The following is a 20255-nucleotide window of genomic DNA, read 5'->3' as shown; positions in this document are numbered from 1 at the left end:
GGCACCCCGAAGAATCAAAACTTTAGAGCATACCAGCCAGCCAGTGAAGGTTGTGATAAGGAGGCCCCAGGCAGGTGGCTTGGCTGAACAAAGAATCAAATATATGAAAAGAAGGAAAAAGAAGCAGTTTCACGGTGAACATACACGTGACCAGCTAAGGGCAAAGAGGTACCAATGTCTGATGTCACCCAGAGCCCGAGGATGCCATAACTTTTCCTGATAAGAACTACAGTTTCGAGGCCATCCTCAGCCAACTAATTGACACAAAGCCCAAAAGGTACTGATTGATTGATGTAAGGGAGGCAGGGTGAATCTTGGGCCACTCCGCATCTGGGTGTCCATTCTGCATGATGCTAATTAAAGTGTATATTTATGTCTAGGGGTATAACCCACCCAATCACAATGGACCAAATAATCTAGGGTCTTATAGGTTGTAGAACCAAAAGACGTCGTAGTTGTAGTGACGTCTATCACGAGTGATGTAGTGTGATGGGCGTAGATGCCCAGCCGATAAGAGTTGTCCAATATGCATGCTCTGTTACCATATACAGATATAGCACCTATAGTTAAGTTACCTTTCCGACCAATAGAAATTGCATGACAAACTTATGAGTGTTGCACGTCAAATGATGACGAATTTTGCGTGTATAATGTTTTATGGATGAATTATCATCCCAATGGCACTATTTGACTGATGGTTCTCAAAGGAACTTCGTCTATTGAAAGGAAAGGGCAGAGGTCTTGAAAGGAACTGGGAGAAATCTTGTTCTATGGAGGATTGAATAGCTTGCTCTATCTATTCTGGAGGCTAGAAAATGACCATGTACAGAACTACAGGACCCACTTTCAAACTCTGGCTTAATCCTTGTGTAGAACTTCATTGTGTATGCCAACCAATGACTCCACAACTGCGCTCCAACAAAATAATAATCTTGCAGCAATGACTGCCTTCCAGAGACAATCTCTAATCTGCATGTTACTCTAGGGAACGCTTCAACACATTTAGAGGAGGCTCGCTGCATCTTCCTCTTTGAATTCTCTTCAGTATCAGAGGACACAATTTTGTCAAACATGTGGCCCTTCTGATTACTTTGGTAGCTGGCAATCTAGATTAGGCTGTCCTTTAGCCACAGATCTAGAGTTTATTCAGTGCTTCCGTATCTTCAGGAGAAGTGATGCTAGATTCTCCACCCCTTTAGACCACTCACCTGTCTCCTGTACTTAGCCAATTCCCTATAGACGTCTGTTATTGCAGAGCTGTCCAACTACCTTGAAGCCAATAACCTATTAAAGGGCTTGCATTACTGTTTCTGGCCTAGCCCAGGAACTGAAACAACCTTCATGAAGATCTAGGAAGAATTGCTTAGGGCCAGACATCAAGGTGACATTCTCTGATCCACATCTGTCAACGTGTGACCACGTTTGTGCCCAGGCTGATTGTGGATCTGGAGCCCGATGCACCACCTTCGACTCTACCCATCATTGGCCTTTTGTTTTAACACCCCACAAGTTATACTATCTTTTTCTTTTTTTGGTGTGACAGGTTCATTTTCTTCACCTGCTTGCCAGTGCTAAGGTGCCTCCTTGAGAGCATAGGTGTGCTCTGTAATGTAATACGTTTGTTAGCCTCTCTTCCATTGATCAACTTATTCTGACCCCCTGGAAAACCCTGTCTGAATGCTACTGCTTGATGCAAAATGATTCTTAACCTTTTCATCCTCTGTTGTCTTTTGATGAGCAGCTTCCTATTGATCCAACACCTGGCCAGATCCAGTGCAGCAAGCAGGAAGTGGTGCTTACCCATGGTGCAGAATGCTTCTCTACGAAAACTGATGAAACAAATGTTTACAAGTACTTCAGTAGCATGGAAGGCATCAGGGGATTCCGAGACCATTTTGATTGGTGAGAATAGTAACTTAATTGTACATTTTAATTGTTTTTTGTTACCACAGATGTTTGCCCTTTCATAAAATAGTTGAGCATCCTCTCTAGAATTCGTTCTACTGCTGAGACTAAATGTTCAGAAAATGAACAGCAGGAAGTGTAATGAGGAAACAATAAGCATAGGAATCCATCACGAAAACGACCAAAGGTCTATCTTTTGCCTACTCTTTAAATTGGAGTGCTGCCAAGAAAAGTGACCAGTTCTGACTCTAATTTAGTAGCATCGCTTGCTTTCAGTTTCCTTCAAAACCGTTATTCGGTAGGCGATGCCAAGGAATGACCAGAACAAATCATGAAAGGTACAGCAGTTTTCTTTGCCGGCGATGTGGTCAGTTTGCCAGCCCCTTAACAGAAATATATATATATATATATATATATATATGTATATATGTGTGTATATATAAAATATTCTAGTGCGGCAACCGCTGCACTATTGTTAAGTTGAGTATCAAGATGCATAGGAAACTAGAAAAATGAATTTGCTCAGGCTGGACATGTATTAAGAAAGTAAAATAACTGTTTTGGTCTTGTCCCCGTACATGTTCCCATAGATAGAGTCCAGCTTTTGATCCAGCACACAGCCAAAACCGCTGGAGGGAATTGGACAGGTACGAAACAACTTGGTCACAGAGCGTTGACTTGATTTCCGGGAGGGGTCTGTGGTTATTGCGTCCACTAGTTTATAAAATATTTGATGGAGACGGGGGTGCCCCTTGTTCCCTAAATTATAGCTAAATTTCTCATGGTGCATTGCCGCAGAAACACTTTCCAGAAATGAAAATCTTAATTTTTTTGGTTGGTTCAATGTGAGAGATAACTGCAGTTATTACGGGAACAGCCATGTCTAACCGAAAACAAAAAGTGGAAAAATACTATTTGGGGGGAGGGGGGGGGTGGGGGAGTATGCAGTGCCATCGGGCTAGCGGTGGGGAGGGAGAAAGAGGCCACCATGTGAGCTTGGGTAGCTGGGGACCAAGTTCAGAGCTGGATCGTTGTCTCATAGCTGCGGTTATTTGGCAAGATAACCGCGGCTATGAAAGAAAACCTGATCAGTAATTTAAATGCATCACAGTAGAAGAGTATTTGAGGGGGCTCATGCCAAAGGGGCTGTGCTCCCTGGCAAGGGCCGTAGACCCTGGCTAGTGGGCACAAAATACATGTATAGTGACCACAGCCAAAGGCAGTGGCCACATAGTGGGTCCAACAGAAACCTATTGGGGGAACATGGCCACTGGCCATGGCAAAGACCGTGGCTAGTGTCCCAGTAATGTTTTAAAATATACAGTGGGCACGGCAGGGTAGTGGGCTCAAAAGACATGTTTAGTGTGGCCACCTAATGGGTCTAAAAGAAATATATTTCTGTGGCCACTGGCCATGTAGTATTTTAAAATATACACTGGGCACTGCCAAAGGCTGTTCTCACTAGCCAGGGCCAATGACCGTGGCTAGTGGGCCCAAATGACATGTATAGTGGCCACATCCAAAGGCAGTGGCCACATAGTGGGTCCAAAAGAAACCTATTGGGGGAACATTTCCACTGCGGCCATGGCTAGTGTCCCAGTAATTATTTTAAATATACAGTGGGCATGGTCGGCTAGTGGGCTCAAAAGACATGTATAGTGTGGCCACCTAGTGTATCTAAAAGATACATATTGTGGGAACATGTACAGTGGACACGGCCAAAGACCATGGCTAGTGGCCCTTAAAAAAACCATGGTATAACAAAACCCTTGAAATTTACTGAACAATCTTTAAAGTGAAGTTGTGTTGACCAGATGTAATGCAACAAAACCCTTAAAATTCAGAAGATGTGGGAAGTCATGACCAGCTTAACTCTGTGCTTTCCCGTTGCAAAGTCCATGAGAACATACGTATTATAAGAGTAGATATTGACAATGACATACAAAATCGCATTACGTAGGGCATGGCATTGCGGGGGACATCAACGGAAACACACAAAGTTAAGCTGGTCATGACTTCCCACATCCGCTGAATTTCAAGGGTTTTGTTGCGTTACATGTGGTTAACTTCAATGCACTTGAATGTTTTTTCAGTAAAAAAAAAATAATACAAATAAATATATATTCCTGAGGTTTGTGGATCTGCTTAGAATCATATGCTTTGCATAGGCCGACATCTAGTGGATGTCGCCGAGTATTGTACATGAACTTTTCAAAGTTCGAAAAGGGATGTCGATGGGGCGTGACTTGTAATACTATCCCTAGTGTGACGTACCATGTACCCATGATCCCTCGTGCGTCGAGGTCCCTCAGGTTATTTTTATCCACCATCATGGCAAGTTGTTTCTTAGCGGAGTCCGTAGCTGTGCGCCACGTTACAGTTACATTTTTTCAAAAATTCTCTTTATTCGCGTTTGATGCAATAATTCAACGGCTGATACCTGGAGTTTCTCGACAGCTGTTCCCGATTTCCGAACCAGACGTCTGCTTCGCCAACGGGCCTCAGCCTACACCCATCTTCAGCCAAAAACCAGTAGGGAGAGTGGGGGACTGATCCTTTCCTTTCTGAGAATGCATATCCCCCTTCCTGCCCCTACTATCCACCCTCCATTATGGAGTGTACTTTCTTTTAGGTTTTGCTCTAAGTGCAACAGGAAATTCCTTTGGGTAGACAAACTTGGAGTTTGTAACCACTGCCTTCTTCGTGATCATCTTGAGTCCCGTTGTGCTGTGTGTAAGCTCTTTAGGCCAAAGACCCTAAAGGAGCACCGAACCAAAAGGTGTGTGCATACGCCATGTCAGCGGAGTCGGAGACCGCCGTCGGTATCTTTGAGTCAGACCCAGAAGGCCTAGGCAGCCGAGACTCTGACTCGGAGCTGGCGCACACACACACACACACACACACTCACACTCGCACTCTCCCAAGCCGTCCCTCAATGACTCAGTTGAAGGAGGGCCTTGCACCGTAAGTTGACACCTACCGACATCACGCTGACCGCACCCACTGTGGTTCTGCCACAGCATTTACCACATGGCGATCATATACTCACTCTGGCGAAGGGTGCGCATAAACACTGGTTGACTGCTGAGACAGAAACACTGAAACAGCCGCCGAAAAAGCTAAAATCACATTCTCACTCAGTAAAACATCATAAGGAGCACTCTGCTTGCCATAAACAAGCCTCTCAGACCACTGAAGAATATGTAGAACAATCCTCATCTCTAGATTCTACCTTCAACATGAAGCGTCCTAGGGAAATCCCGAAGGACATACCCAGTGCGCCTTGTCAGAAAGATGCTCCTTCTGTGCCAGAGGACACCCCTGTAGCACCATCCTCCATTCTGTCTTCCACACTCTGGACTCAGTCACAGTTTGAGGACACTATGGGGCAGATCTCATTCTTCGCGGACTTTATGAGCAAACTGCCCAGGCCAACAAAACCTATTGAGCAGCCTCCTGCTCCTCCTACAGTGGCAGTGGCACCGCCACTTCCTGCCCCAGCCTGCTAACCGGGGAGCCCTCACAAGGTTCTCTTTGAGGATATTCAGTCCACACAAGCGGACCAGGACTTCTGGATAGATGATCAAGACGACCCTGGGCAGGATGTTGACAATACCTACTTGCAGGACCAGGCCGACCCAGACCCCATTTGTTGACCATCCAGGTGTGGAGGGCGTTCACTCTCCTTCCAGTGCAGACTAGCCCCTCTACAACGAGCTGCTAAAGAAAGATGCCTGTAAACCATCATCCACTATAGTAAGCCAAGTTCTTTAAGTAACACTAGAATCCCCATGATGGTTTATGTTGTTGTCCTCTGTAGGAATCTCCACATTGAAATTGGAATCGCCCTTTTCGACCCTGGATTGCATGGTGGTGACTAAAAACTTTTCTGTAAAGAAGGTCACCCCTGAAGAAAGTTCATGCATCCTTGGCCAAGAAGAACTGAATCATGTCAGGGATATGTGTTTTGTAAAATGACACTTTTTCATAGTGTTTAGTGTGTCAAAGTCATTAATGTTTGTGAAGTTGTTATATGTTTCTAATTGTTTGTAATTTAGCCGAATAGGTTCTTGAAATATCTACCATGTGGGTACAATCTTGGGTCCTGTTCTTTTAGAACTTTTTAGGAGTTTTTACTGGATAATGAATTAAAATTGTTAAATATATACAAATTTATTGTGTACCAAGTCCATTTTTTGAGGACAAATGGTGAGAGGACGCTATATAATACTACATCGATTTAGATGAGAAAGCCAGCGGATTTAACCATGTAACCTTCGTTTTTGTGTACTAATATTTATGGTCTGCCTCTGACCGTTGAGTGAGGGGTTATAAAAGGGGCTCCCCTTGTTGTTGCCTTTGGTAAAACAAAAAAAGAAAGATGCCCACCACTTTGGCATAAGCACTGACAAATCCAGCCCTATGGGGACTGACTTCATTGAGGATATTCTCAACGAGGGAAAACCTGTTAGCCAATCAATTCCTCTACTGGAGTCCATTAAGAATACGGTCTCTATCATGGTCTACCCCGTCCCTTACGGGTAGTAAAATCCTTTTAGGGCCTCTACTTTAGATCCCTGTTACATCAGGGGCCACATCAAGCCGGACTCCCTGGTGGTGACCACTACATGGAAGAGAGCTGGTGCCCCACTCTCAACCTCCCAACAAGGAGTGCAAAAGATTGTACACACTGGGAAAACATATCACGACCTCCGCTGTGTACCTTACCAGGATAGCAAACAATACTACCATGCTTGCCAGATACAGCAGCACCCAATGGGATGATGTCTCGCGACATCTGGACTCAGTCCCAGAATCAACACGATTCCATCTCCTTAAGACGGCTTCTGAGGGAAAACAAGTCTGCCAAAACATCCTGACGAACGTACTGGACTCTGCAGACACCTCAGGAAGAATCATTATAAAGGGTACACTTCAAAAGACATTCCTGGCCCCGATTAATATGCTCATCGAGTAGGGTCTCCTCTTCGGCAAAGCTGTTGACTACCAGCTGGAAACAGAAAAAAACAGAGCAGGAGACCATTAACTCAAATTTCCAATAAGCCCTTTGTCGCCTTTGTCCCCCGGGGAGTGTTTAACACACGCCAAAACCTTTGGGCACAAGGCTCAGGAAAATAAGGCTAGGCTGGAGCAAGCACGTCTGGTGCCTCTTTCTATAGCCTACACGCTCCACTCACCTCGACATCCTCAAGGAGGAGATCCAAATTCTGTTACAAAAAAGATTGAGCTGGTGCTCATCACGGAGCAAAATTAAGGTATTTATTTAATGTTCTTCCATGTTCCAAAGAAAGATCTGACAATGTGCCCTGTGCTGGACCTGCACCCTGCAAACACGTATGTCAAGCCTAAAAAATTCAGGATGACAACGTGAGCAGAAGCTCACAAGGCTCATGTGTACCCCCTTTGAGCCTATGCACAAAGCCAGTCTTAAGCACCTTACATACAAGACAGCCTTCCTAATAGCCTGTAAGGGAGCACCAAGGAAGGAGCCACAGAAGGTAAAGAGTACACCATGGACAGACGGCATAGAGGGGCTAAGCAGCGAAAGGGTCCGGCAAAATACAGTGAACACTATCAGCCATGCAGCACCATCAGGGAACGCCACGTATATTATACCCAGCTGTGACAGCATAACCCATCACTTACCGCACAGCAGAGCTGAGGTGGCTGGGGGGAGTGGCCCTTGCAGACCCTGAAGGGGTGAACGTGGTCGGCGCCGCAAACCATCCTACGGCAGCTGCGGAACAGGTCACAGCTGGGGAGGGAGACCCGACACCAGGGTCCGCCCCTATTCAGCCTGGCCACGGCCCCTTAGGAAATGCTGTGATGTAGCCGCCACAGGTCTTCCCCCCAGAACTCCGGAGGCGGGAGGAAATGCAGTCCAGGACGGCAGCCTTTAAAGGAGGCGGGACAAAGCCAGCCAATGGTGGGAATTTGAAGCTGGAAGAAAGAACAAAAGCCTGCCAAATCACGTTGGCTTCTCTTCTGTTTACAGGACGCTGGAGAGAGAAGTGAAGTAAGAACAGAGTGGTGGGCCTATCGGACACCACGAGATAGGAGAAAGCTGGGAATTACACCAGTATATTTTGGAAGAAAGAAACATTGGTGAAGAAACCGTTTGGACAATTTTTCTTTCATGACATTTCTAAGTCCACCTCCATCAAGAAATTAAATATTATTTCCGCATCCACCTGTCTCCTGAGTCGTAATTCTACAACTGGTGACGAAGGTGGGATCGAGACAATGCGATGGAGACCTTAATCAAAACCCTATCGGAAGGGCAACAGCAGTTGCAGCAGTTGCAGCAAATGATGCAGCTGCAAAACCAGCAAGCAGCTGCCGACCGACAAGCCTTCCAGCATGCTTTGATTCTAGCGAATGGGGCCATATTGCCCGATTTTGTCCCAGGAGAAGAGCAGCTGAACCGATGGACATAGGATACCTGACCCCTATGCTTGAAGAAAGCATTCCCGGGCCATACGTCGTAGATATCCGAGTGGACGGCAGACCATTGCGCGCTCTACTCGACAGCGGCAGCAGGCAGACCGCCGTATCACCAACCGTGAGTAACACACCCAACTTAACTAATATATCTGTAACTATTAGATGTATTCATGGGGATGTAAAGTGTTATCCAATGAAAGACGTGGTGATAGAATTAAAGAAAACAACCACTCCTTTGAGGGCTGCCGTCCTACCCTTTCTGCCCGCCCAGGTAGTTATAGGGACCGACATACCCAACTTTGAACAGGCATTGATAACCTTGCAGGAAGGGAAGAGGACACCGTCCGAATCCGGTATCACAGGAACGGACTCTGCTAACCTAAAAACTATACCGGGAAGGAAAAGACAAACCCGAATGGGCTGGTGTCAGGCTGGCTATATGACTCGACCCATAGATTGGAAAATGGAGGACAATGAAGATACTGTTAGGGGGGAGAGCCTAACTGACACCACCCTCCAGGTAGCTCAAGAAAGAGCAATCCACGAAGGAGATCCAGATGTATCAAGGGGACCAGGGTTCCTGCTTCGTCTGAGGTTATTATACCGAAGGTATAAAGCTGACGATGGGACCGTTAAGGAACAACTAGTTTTACCAAAGAAACATTGCACAGTAGTAATACAACTAGCACACAATCACCCCTTTGGAGGCCATATGGCTTCCCTAAAGACCCAGCAAAACCTACTCAAGAGGTTTTACTGGCCAGGCATTTATGGGGAGGTGGCACAGTTCTGTAAAAGCTGTCCTACCTGTCAGTTGACTAGCGGGATATTACCAGCAAAAGCACCATTACAGAAGATGCCCCTCATAGCAGTGCGGTTCCAGAGGATCGGCATGGATATAGTCGGACCATTGGAACCAGCAAGCAGAGGATATAAATACTTACTGGTAATAGTTGACTACGCCATCCGATACACGGAAGCTTTTCCCTTGAAAGGAACGTCAGCCAGATAATTGTGTGATCAACTTAACCTGTTTTTTGCACGAGTGGGGCTACTCTCAGAAATCATCACGGACCAAGGAACTAATTTTATGTCTACCCTCCTACGTCAGGTATGTGAACATCTTCAAATCAAACAATTGCGAACCTCAGTGTACCATCTCCAAACAGATGGGCTGGTCGAGCGATGTAATAAGACGATTGAGAGCATTGTCGGAAGCGGCCACAGTTGACACTGCTCACGATTGCATCTCGAGCAGGGATGACGACGTTGGTGCGGCTTGACGGTCTGTCATCGCGCATTTCGCGTCCTGCTTCCCGTTTCCTGTGTCCTGCTGTTGGGTGCTTTCCTCGAGCGGACTCGGCGGTGGAGGAAGTGGAGCGGAGCAACACTAGTGGGAGCAACCGCTGTGGATACGACGCTTGTCCAGATGAGCGGTCGACTGACTCGTCGGCCAAAAGACAAGAGGCAAGAGAGCCTGTTTCCCCTGGTGGCAGCAGACCAGAGAAGGTGAGGAGCGGTGATAGTGCTACGCGGCGCCGTGCACCTTGTTCTGTGGCTCGCGGCCCCATCTTCTTGGGGCATTGGCTGCTCGGCGTTGTTGGAGGTGCGGGCTTGGAGGGTGCCCTAGCGCCTTGTGCTCGGGCCATTTTCTCTTGGTGCCCTGTGCCCCATAGACTTGGTCCCTACCGCCCGTCAACCCCGGCTCCTGTGGGAGCGTTATTGCGTTGAGGAAGGCGCAGTGCCTTCGTTGGCTGGGGGGACTGGGAGTGGCCAAGTACTATTGCATGGGGATGAGAGGGCCGGTGCATAATATACTGGGCAAGGAGAGGGTTGTATTTATACTAAAGACCCTTGCCTAGATAAGATCACACAAGGCTAGATCATACAAGCCTGCCCAACGTCCTATAAATCCACCCCTACTCTGCCGGCCTACTCTTGCGAAAACCACTGGTCTTACTCGACTGCCTTCCCGGAAGACTGTGGGCAACACCTTTGATCCCGGTGCTATACATAAAGCATAATCTGCTATAGTAACAAGCATTTGATCCCTACACCTGGTAGCTTACAGGCATCACCCTTGACCCTGGGACTTGGCATTAGGCGCACTTGAACCAGCGACAAGCTGACCAACAACCTAATCACAAAAGCAACACGTGATAAAAGTGAATAGATTCCTATGAGGGGACATACAAATTAATTGCCTGCAATACTTCCCTTCAATCTAGACCCTCCAATAGCAGCCACTTTGTACTGGATTCTGAGAGACCACCATACTGAGCTGTGTCATAAGACCCAATATGCTTACAGTCAAGAAGTGATCTGCAACAAGATAAAATCTTCGCAGTCAGAGGGGCAGGACTTCCACATCTAATACAAACAGATGTAAGGGATCTAAAGCAGCACCTGTGGAAAAAGGTGCAATTACTGACTTTTTCCCACTACCTGGTACCTCAAATACAACTGCACTGCCTCCCGAGGAAAAAGAGACTGGCAGCTACAGCATGAACAACGCAATTGAGGGACTAGGAGAAAGCGTAATTGATAACTCATTACTGGAACTCCGCTTATCTATGCAGAGATCCATGACCCCCTTATTAGGAAGCAATGCTGGTAATCAGATCGATAGCTATCAACACCCGTCTAGCGATTCACAAAGAGAAATTTACAACAGACTGTCCGCCTCACCCAACTTGGATGTTGCACCTGGAGTCATCGGAACCAGACAGTAGAAGAGAGCAAGGGGAAAGTCACACGACCCTGGGAGATCTGCAATTCTCGGATTCATCTTTACAATTTTCTCTAAATATTTTGTTAAATATGTGTGGGAGGATACTGGAAGTCACCCTTACCTTACCAGCAGGAAATATAGTCAACAACAGTAACCTGGAACCTGCGCAGAAGGAAGGGAATATTACTCTTCCATAATGCCCAGAAATAGCTGGCCCTGATCCAAAGACTACAAACAACCTGGATGCCTATTTCTCACGCAAACAGCGACGAATGGTCAGAAGAGTGACTGCAAGAAAAAAGCGCCACACTGTGACCATAACATTACCTGACACAGAGCCGGAGGAGGAAATATCCAGACCCACAGAAGGTAGTACCCCCAAAAAGGGACAGAGAAAAGCAAAACGGAAAGCGGCACGGGCTCGCAAACGCACTACAGCCAAAGATGGCAAATTGATTAGCTGGCTCATCCTCGATAAGAGTAACACCTCTTATCCAACTGATGAGGTGGACCTGGAGCCATCACTCTAAGTGAGCAGGATGTGAACTCAGTTCTGAATATTACAAACACTGATCCAATCATTCCAGCTCAAATAGACGTTGTATCTGCACCACCAACTGTACTACCATATGAGGACAAAGGCAACACTATACCGGGCGGAAGGACTTGCATTATCAAGAACTTGTATCAAAAAAGCGACCATGATTGGATCACTAGATCAGCACTGATGATCAGACTACACTCTAGCCCACAACTGAGAGTGCTGAGATCTGAGCACTTTGAATTCTTTGAACCGCTGAAAGCAAGGAATTCTAATACATCGGCAATACGCTGTACATTTTTAGCAACAGCTAATTTGATACTTAACTTTAAAGCCGGTCTGTGGGAAGTGGACATTGAAGTAGATGCTGATCCGAACATAATTGATCCACTATGGCCAATGCAACCACCGAGCACCAAAACTGAAGAAAACATGACTCTGCAGTTACCTAAAGGCATCTCAGTACAGATGGCAGATGTACAGAATGTCCTCAAATGGCTCACTGAGTCTCTCCCTGCACTGACACTTAGACAATGAGATCAAAGCTTAGTCTCATGGAACTGTCTGGGTTTTAGCCACTTATTATCTGCGGATGGCTCTATCCCCCTGTTAGCAGGTCATACCTGCATATGTCCCCAGGAGACGTGGCTTACCTCTCGGGCCCTTCTAAACGGCTATACCATCCATCGGGAACTATCCAAAAAGGGAACGAGGGGAAGACCAAATGGGGGATTACTCATTGGAATTTTACATCCATTAAAGTCTACTCGCATCCACTCCAATATGGATGAATTTGTGCTAGCGGTTGAGCTAGAACTTCCCGGTAAAGACAAAGTAGACAAAATGTTAATGATCAATCTCTATAATCCACCTGAATCTTCCAACAGAGATCTTATTCAGGAAGCTTGTCATGCTCTGTTGATTGACTGGATGACAGACATAGAAAAAAATCTTGTAATAATTGTTGGTGATTTTAACTGTCATTTAATGGGAGAGGTGGGCAGAAGTAATAATCCCTTGATGAGGAGCAAAGGCAAGATGTGGCACTCGGACGCGAACCCTGAGGGATTACTATGGCTCAACTTCCTTAATTCATGGGACTTTGAAATCCTCAATGGTAGAACCAGTAGTGATTACCCAGGGCAACCCGCATGGAGTAATGCTAAAGCCAGAAGTACACTTGATTACATCGTTGTAAGTCCCTCAATGGCCAATTGGGTCATTGATATGAGGGTCAACAACAATGATTGGAATGATCATGCCTTACTGACGTTCACATTTAACTTTCTGGTACAGCATGCTCGGGCCAGATCTATTGGTGAATTGAGGACGAACCATGCTTCCTCTAATATTCGCTGGGCCGACAAAAACATCATGAAAGCAATAGAAGCCACGATAGACAAGACAAGTATAGGTCGCGATGAGCTTCTCGCTATGTCTTGTAGCGAGATTGAAGAATGGATAACGTCTTTCTCATATAGTTATGCCACTGTTAAAATAAATATGCTAGCCCCAGAAGCTAAACCAACTAATGTCTTCGACATTGAAATTAGAGACGCCAAAAGAATGTTAAGAGCAGAGCTCAAGAAGCTGTGCAAAGATTCCATCACATGGGATAGTTACCAGACTTCATACAAGAAGAGAAAAAACGCTTTTAGATCATGGCTTAAACAGAAACGTTATGCAGCTAAATTACTTAAATGGCAAAAAACGGTTCAAATACTTTGTACAGGGAACTCCCGATCTATATGGGGACTGCTGAGTCAGGCAAGGGGGGATAGCAGTAGCTCCCTCACTAATCCTATTGGCATAGGCCAGTGGGATGAATTTCTGAGAAATCGTAATTCTATTTCCCCAGGACAGTCCCAGGAGATGATAATTTGGGACCGACCTCCTCCCCCTTTTAAGGTGACAGTTGAATCGCTGATTGCCAGGATAAAAAAGCTCAAATCATCGAGAGCACCCGGACCTAATGGCCTGGCTAACGTCATACTAAAAAGTAATCAGGAATATTGGGCTGAAATCCTGAAAATATTATTTGATAAGATTCTGAACAACGGGTTTATCCCGGAATCATGGCAGACAGCAATTCTGGTCCCGATTTACAAGAGGGGAGACCGGACAGACCCTTCCAACTATCGACTACTGTCCATGCTGGATTTTACGGGCAAATTATTTGCAACATACTTATTACATGAATTACAAACATGGGTGGACAAAGAGAAGATCTTCGATCAATTTCAATGCGGCTTCAGGGGTGCATACACTACAGCGCACAACCTGGCTGTAATGGATATACTACATAATAAGGCCAGAACATCTGGCAATCCACCACTATATGTATTATTCATTGATTTCAAGGCGGCCTTCGACCTAGTCCCAAGAGATCTGCTGTGGGCTAAACTTGAGATCTTGGGTTGCCCCAAACGAATACTATATTATCTCTGACTGTTACATTACAATACTACAGTCTCCTTGAAGCTAGACTCTAAGGGGAACATGACCAACAAGATTGACCAAACCCATGGCGTAAAACAACGATGTGTGACGGCACCAATATTATATAATCTGTTAGTCCATGATATACCGAAAGTATTATCAGCAGAATATAACTGTCCCCCGAAAATAGGTACCACCCACTGTTAGGTCCTAGCATATGCTGATGACTTAGTCATCATGGACCATACAATTAGTGGACTTCGTAACTCAGCAGATGCTTTATGGTCCTATGCCCAAAGAAACGGCTTTATGATCAATCTGGATAAACACCAGATGATGGTACTCAGCAGTAAGAAGATAGCACAAGTGAGTGTTAAAATACATGGGTCTACAATTCAATACACACCCTATTATAGATACCTGGGTATTGAGAGGTAAATATACTATGTGTAAGCAAGCCCGTATCACGCGAGCGGCCCAAATTACTGCCCTGATACACTGTTTTTCTACTTCTTATTGTGGGTACACTATCTGGGCTGCACAACAACTATATCTGCAGGTATTAGCACCCATGACCACCTATGGTCTTGAAGCCTTACAGCTGATGGACCTGGGGTGGCTCCAGACACTTGAGGGGAAATTCTGGAAGAAAATACTCGGACTCCCGACCTGTATACCCATGTCCCTCCTTAGATTGGAACTGGGTCTCATCTCGTGGAAATCTCAGGTATTTAGAAAAAGGGCTGAGCTGTGCTTAAAAATGACACCGCATGCAGAAAACCCCTTGCTGTCTGTTATGTACAGTGAAATCAAAAAATCTTCCACGTTCCCATTCGTGAAAAAACAGATGGATTACTACCTGGAGAAGATTGGCTGGACCAATAGGCCTAACGGGGATACAGCCACTGCACTACGAGCACTGTCTAAGAAGTCTGAATTAGATGACTGGATTGATCATTTTGCTCATTTGGAAGATCTGAAACTCTACAAATTTGTTCAACACATGAGGTACACCTTTATGAAGCCAATACCATACTTGTCTCTGTGCCCTTCACCTCGCCTAAGACGATTCATCCTTTTGCTGAGGATTGATCAGTTACCGGTACTGGCTACTAGCGGGATTATGAGCAATCTTACTAAATCAGAACGCTCCTGTATGAATAAATCGGACACTGAAACTGGTAAGCATGTGCTAACTAGATGTCCTACCATGCTACAAACTTACTCAACATGTTATGGTGATTTTGTCCACAGAATGGACCATATAAGCAGCAATGACTTCTGGTCAAGGGCGATCAATGCAACTGGGATGAAACTTTATATTGCACTGTATAACGTGTGGTTGATTGTAGAGAAACTATTGGATGTAACTATATAGATGCTTTGCTCCTCCATCTACTGGTGGGTCAAAGACTCACTTCTGAATCAATGAGTGTACGTACTAGCAATCTGTTTTTTTTATAGAATTCTTTAGATTGTGAAATTGCTGAAAAATAGAATTGAACATAGGTAAACAAAGACTAACGGCAATGTATTGCTCATACATCATTTAGATTGAATTTTCTTCAATTTTCTTTGTTTTTGGTATATTGAAAATTCTTCTATATATTAGTTTTTCTTTTTCTTAATTATCATTTTGAATGTAGTTTTTACATATGCTTAATGAAGCTACAATAGTACTTGTTTTCGTATTGATTCTCGAAATGTGAAAAGCTTATGTTAAGCTATAACACATAAATAAATAAATAAATAAATAAATAAATAAATAAATAAGACGATCAAGAAAATGCTGAAAAGAGTGACTGGACCAGATGTCAAAAATTGGGATCGGGTGATACCTCTGGTATTAATGGTATTAAGGGATACACCCCAATCATCCACAGGCTTTTCTCCCTTCGAACCTTTATTTGGAAGACAACCCCGGACAATATTAGATCTGGTTAAGGAGGAATGGAAAGCCTCCGAAGAAGTGTCCCTAACCGAATACACAGAGTTGTTAAAGGAACATTTAACAGCTTTACGTACCCTGGCTGAAACGCATCTTAGCCAGGCTCAGATGACCCAGGAGAACTACAATAAGGGGAGCCGAATGAGGACCTTCAACACAGGAGACCAGGTACTCGTACTCCTACCGACCAGCGCAAACAAGCTATTGGCCAGGGGGGGCATGGCTTGAAGGCCATGTGAAGAGACGTGCCATTGGGAGAGCTCCCGGAGATCCTTAATTCATCCTGAGATAAAGTGCAGTTGCAGAAACCTTTTGACGCCAGGAACATAAGCATCTGCTTATGAAGATACTGGGAAAAATTGCTGAAGATAAGGGACCCATGCAACCCAGGGACGACAGATTTAAGAATGAAAAGCTCCTGGAGCCACTGACTGGCGGGGACAAAATGGCGGCTGTGCGGAACAAAGGACTCTGATCGATGCCGGCGCTCTGTGCGCGGACGGCTGCGGAGCGGGCCGTGTGGGCACCCGCGCGCCTCTGGAGAGACATTGCTGTGCAGGGCGGTATCTCCGGTAGCCTCCTCTATCTCGGAGAATCGCCCGTGTGACTGAGCAGTCGGCACTGGGGCCCGACCGTGCTGCCGAGTGCGGCGGTCCTTGGAACGAAATTCAAGAGTTACAAATAGTTAAGGAGCGGGCTGTGTGGGCGTTCGCGTACCTCTGGGGAGAAGTTACTGTGCAGGGCCGTGTCTCCGGTGGCCCCCGCTGCCTTGTGCGGGTTCGGACAACAGCCCGTGAGGCTGAGAGGCCGGCACTAGGGTCTGGCCGTGCTGGCGAGCGAAGCGGACCTCGCAGTGGAAACAACGTGGCGCTCTGATTTCTTCAGGCTGGCAAGAGCGGGCAGCGAGCGCTAGGCTTGTGCGGGCACATTGTAGCAGCTGTTGCGCTACATAAAAATCCTTCAGCCTGCGGAAGAGGGTGAACAGAAGCAGCCTGGAGGAGAGGTGTACAAGGCCACGGTCCACAACGGGAAGCAGGATGATTCAGTTAAAATACACATTGCCATTACATTGTAGCAACCCCCTCTACTCATTGCTTGTGGAATAAACAGCACGGGCCATTGTGTTGGGGCACTGCAATTACTTAAACATTGCCCTTAACAGAAGGAGGGAGAAAATGGACTGGCAGGCTACTGCAGACTGCCTCTGAGGGTATAATGGAAGGATTGGATGGGACATTGAATTGATAGTGCTCCCTTGCCTGGGTATCGAGGTTAGCGGCTGTGCCAAATAAATGAGCAGAGTGCCCCACACAGCTGGCGAGGAAGCGTGGAGAAGAGGCTCACGCGGCTACGTGAGTGAACACAATCCATTCTTGCACTCAAAAGGTAGCTTTGGGGTGTTGCTGGGCGGCCCCCCTGGGCCCGGGCAATAGAAAAAGCTTGCCCCTGCTGGGGCGGGAAGCCAAAAGTGCTGGGGCCAGCCTAAGGATCCTGGTCGCAGTCCATGTCAAACAAACCTCCAACGCTGAAGAGCAAGCAGCCCACACTGGATGAGTATGCCAGGACACCTCCCGGCCCGGAGGGGGCAAGGAGTAAGGACAAGGCCCCCGTTGGGAGCTTGGCCGCCATGAGCACGAATCAGGAGGTCCTTGCTGCAATCGCTGACCTGAGGGTAGCTTGAGAGACCAAGCCCGAACTGGCTGTGACAGAACAGAAAACAGCGCTGGAGCTCAAAGTCGGAGCGGTGCAAGAGGACTTGAATCTTCTCAGACAAGATGTTAGGTCTTTGGCGGAGCTCACTGAGAGCCTGGAGAAGGAAGTGGGCCCGAACACAGCGGACTGTGTTGCACATAAATCGGAACTTCACGCCCTAGTGCAGTGCGTGGGCAATTTAGAAAACAGGGCGGAGGAGGCGGAAGGACGTGCCCGGAGGAACAATATCCGCATCGTTGGCTTGCCGGAGGGAGCGGAGGTTCACAACCCCACAGAGTTTATCGAATCGATGCTGTTGCAAGAGATAACAGGAGGAGTCTTGTCCCAGGGGTTCTCGGTGGAAAGGGCGCATAGGGCTTTAACGAGGAAGCCGCCGCCAGGCAACCCACCCAGGCCGGTGATTGCTAAGATCCTCAACTATCGAGAAAGAATCCAGGAACACTTCCGGAAGGGTGGAACAATACAAAGAGGGACAGCAAAGATAACTGCATTCCCAGATTATACCCTGATGGTACAGCGGAGCCGTATGAACTTTGGGACGGTCAAGAGGAGACTACGAGAGGCGGGACACAAGTACATGTTGCTATACCCGGCGAAGCTGAAATTCTTCCACAAGAACAGGACCTTCTTTTTTGAAACTCAGGAAGATGCTATGGGATGGCTTGATACGCTAGGCTGCCCCCAGGAGATGGACGCCCAGAAGGGAGGAGGAGGAGGAGGAGAAGAAGATAAGTAGTGAACAAGTGGGACACCGGGGAGGATCAGAACTTAAGACTATGGGACTTGATTATAGTGATTGCAGTAGCCCGTTGACTGGTATTGCCAGACCAGGGGGAAAAAACATGATCCGTGAGCACTATGACTATTGCTTCGCTAGGGAGCGTTGGAGGGCCAATCTTCGTACCCCCATATAGAATTTAGTTAGGTCGCCGATAGTGTGGCGACATCCTGCTGGGGTCTTAGCCTGGGGATCCAGGGTAGGCCCAAATGCGGGAGAGCCTGAGATCCAGGGATGGAGCTGGCCTTTAGTTGGGATTGGGGGTAGGGTAAGGAGGGGGGAGGGGAAAGGGTTGTGTGCAGTGGTGTGTTGTAGCTGGGAAGGAGTTATGGGGTGAGCTTACACCCCAGGGAAAACAAGACGAACCATGGGAGACCTTAAGATAGTCACCCCTCCCCGCTGCTGGAGATGTTGAATGAAGCATATGAAGCTGGGAGACTGCTGGGAGGTTATCATACCGCTTCCCAAGCTCAACAAGCCTGGTAGTGACTGCGGATCCTATAGGCCTTTGTCGATGTTGAACCAAGATAGTAAGATCCATCGAGTGGTGGAACATACGGAAAGGGATACACGCGAGATGGCGATAGTATCACTGGACGCGATTAAGGCATTTGACTCGGTCAGGTGGCCCTGGTTAAAGGCGGCCCTAGACAATTACGGAATGGGGCCAGGGTATCTTCACTGGGTAGAACTATTATATAGTGGACCGCTAGCGAGAGTGAAGACAGGAACTGTGATCTGATAGGTGGCAACTGGGTAAAGGTACCAGACAGGGATGCCCATGGTCCCCCATTCTATATATCCTGGCGTTGGAACCTCTGGTGATCTACTTAAGGCAGCAGTATGATGCAATAGGCATGGTTGTCGGGGATGCATTGCATTTAATTTCATTATATGCAGATGACATGTTTCTGTATTTGCGCTATCCAGAGGATAACCTTCAGTATATACTGGAAGTGATGAAGAGGTTTGCAGAACTATCAGGTATAGCTGTGAACCCTAGCAAGTCCTGTGTGATCCCCCTAGGTAGATATAGGGGGCTCTCGGTGGAGAATCTGCCAGTTTTACAGATACCGTGGGAGGTTACAACCTTCAGATACCTTGGGGTAGATATATAGCATACGGTAGAAGCCGAACACAGGCATAACACGATAAGAACGGTGAAGAAACTGGAGAATAGCATGAAGTTCTGGGCGAAACTTCCTTTGGCAATGATGGGGCGAGGGGCGATGCTCAAGATGGTGGCATTGCCCAGATTGTTACATTGCTTCGCGAATATCCCATACGCCATACCTCGGAGATTCTTCACTAGATTGGACAGTGTATGTAGGGAATTTCTATGGCATGGGATGAGGAACAGGGTAGCCCTGTGGAAATGACAAAATCCGCATGAGAAAGGAGGCATTAAATTACCAAACTGGGAAGTTTATTATATAGCGAGCCAATTACAATAGGTAGCCAAATGGCTCTCCGAGGAGCCCACCTTAGAACATAGGCTGCATCAGGGGGACTGTGCCCCATATTTCCTGAAAGAAATGATATGGTTGCCCAGGCGGGAGGTGAGAGGTCGTCTGGGGATGTTGGGTTTTGGGTGGGGGATGTGGCAAAGGACATGCCGGATGATGGATAAGCCATCCCTGTGCTCCTCGCAGATCCCGCTGGTTACAGTGGTGGGAGCAGAAAAGCAACTAAGGTTAATGATTAGGAAGCTCTGGGAACCGGTGGGAATAGCAAC

The 20255-nt window shown here is 46.8% G+C and overlaps 1 protein-coding gene and 1 long non-coding RNA gene across 5 annotated transcripts in view; one reads left to right on the top strand and one right to left on the bottom strand.

The window, feature by feature from the left end:
• LOC138566217 (uncharacterized) overlaps positions 1 to 20255 on the bottom strand; it is a 616718-nt gene that overhangs the window by 287723 nt on the left and 308740 nt on the right. The window lies entirely within an intron of this gene.
• The window catches only part of LOC138566216 (uncharacterized), a 232980-nt gene that overhangs the window by 136413 nt on the left and 76312 nt on the right, over positions 1 to 20255 (top strand). For both annotated transcript variants that reach the window (XM_069643272.1, XM_069643273.1), the window contains one exon: positions 1742 to 1902. In XM_069643272.1, coding sequence (XP_069499373.1) covers positions 1742 to 1902 — 161 coding nt within the window. The remainder of the gene's footprint in view (positions 1 to 1741; positions 1903 to 20255) is intronic.

This window comes from Ambystoma mexicanum, chromosome 2p (assembly GCF_040938575.1).
Source record: "Ambystoma mexicanum isolate Mex_15411 chromosome 2p, UKY_AmexF1_1, whole genome shotgun sequence".
Taxonomy (NCBI): Eukaryota; Metazoa; Chordata; class Amphibia; order Caudata; family Ambystomatidae; genus Ambystoma; species Ambystoma mexicanum.
Note: the sequence above shows the minus strand (reverse complement) of the source record. Positions and strands in the feature narration are given on the sequence as shown.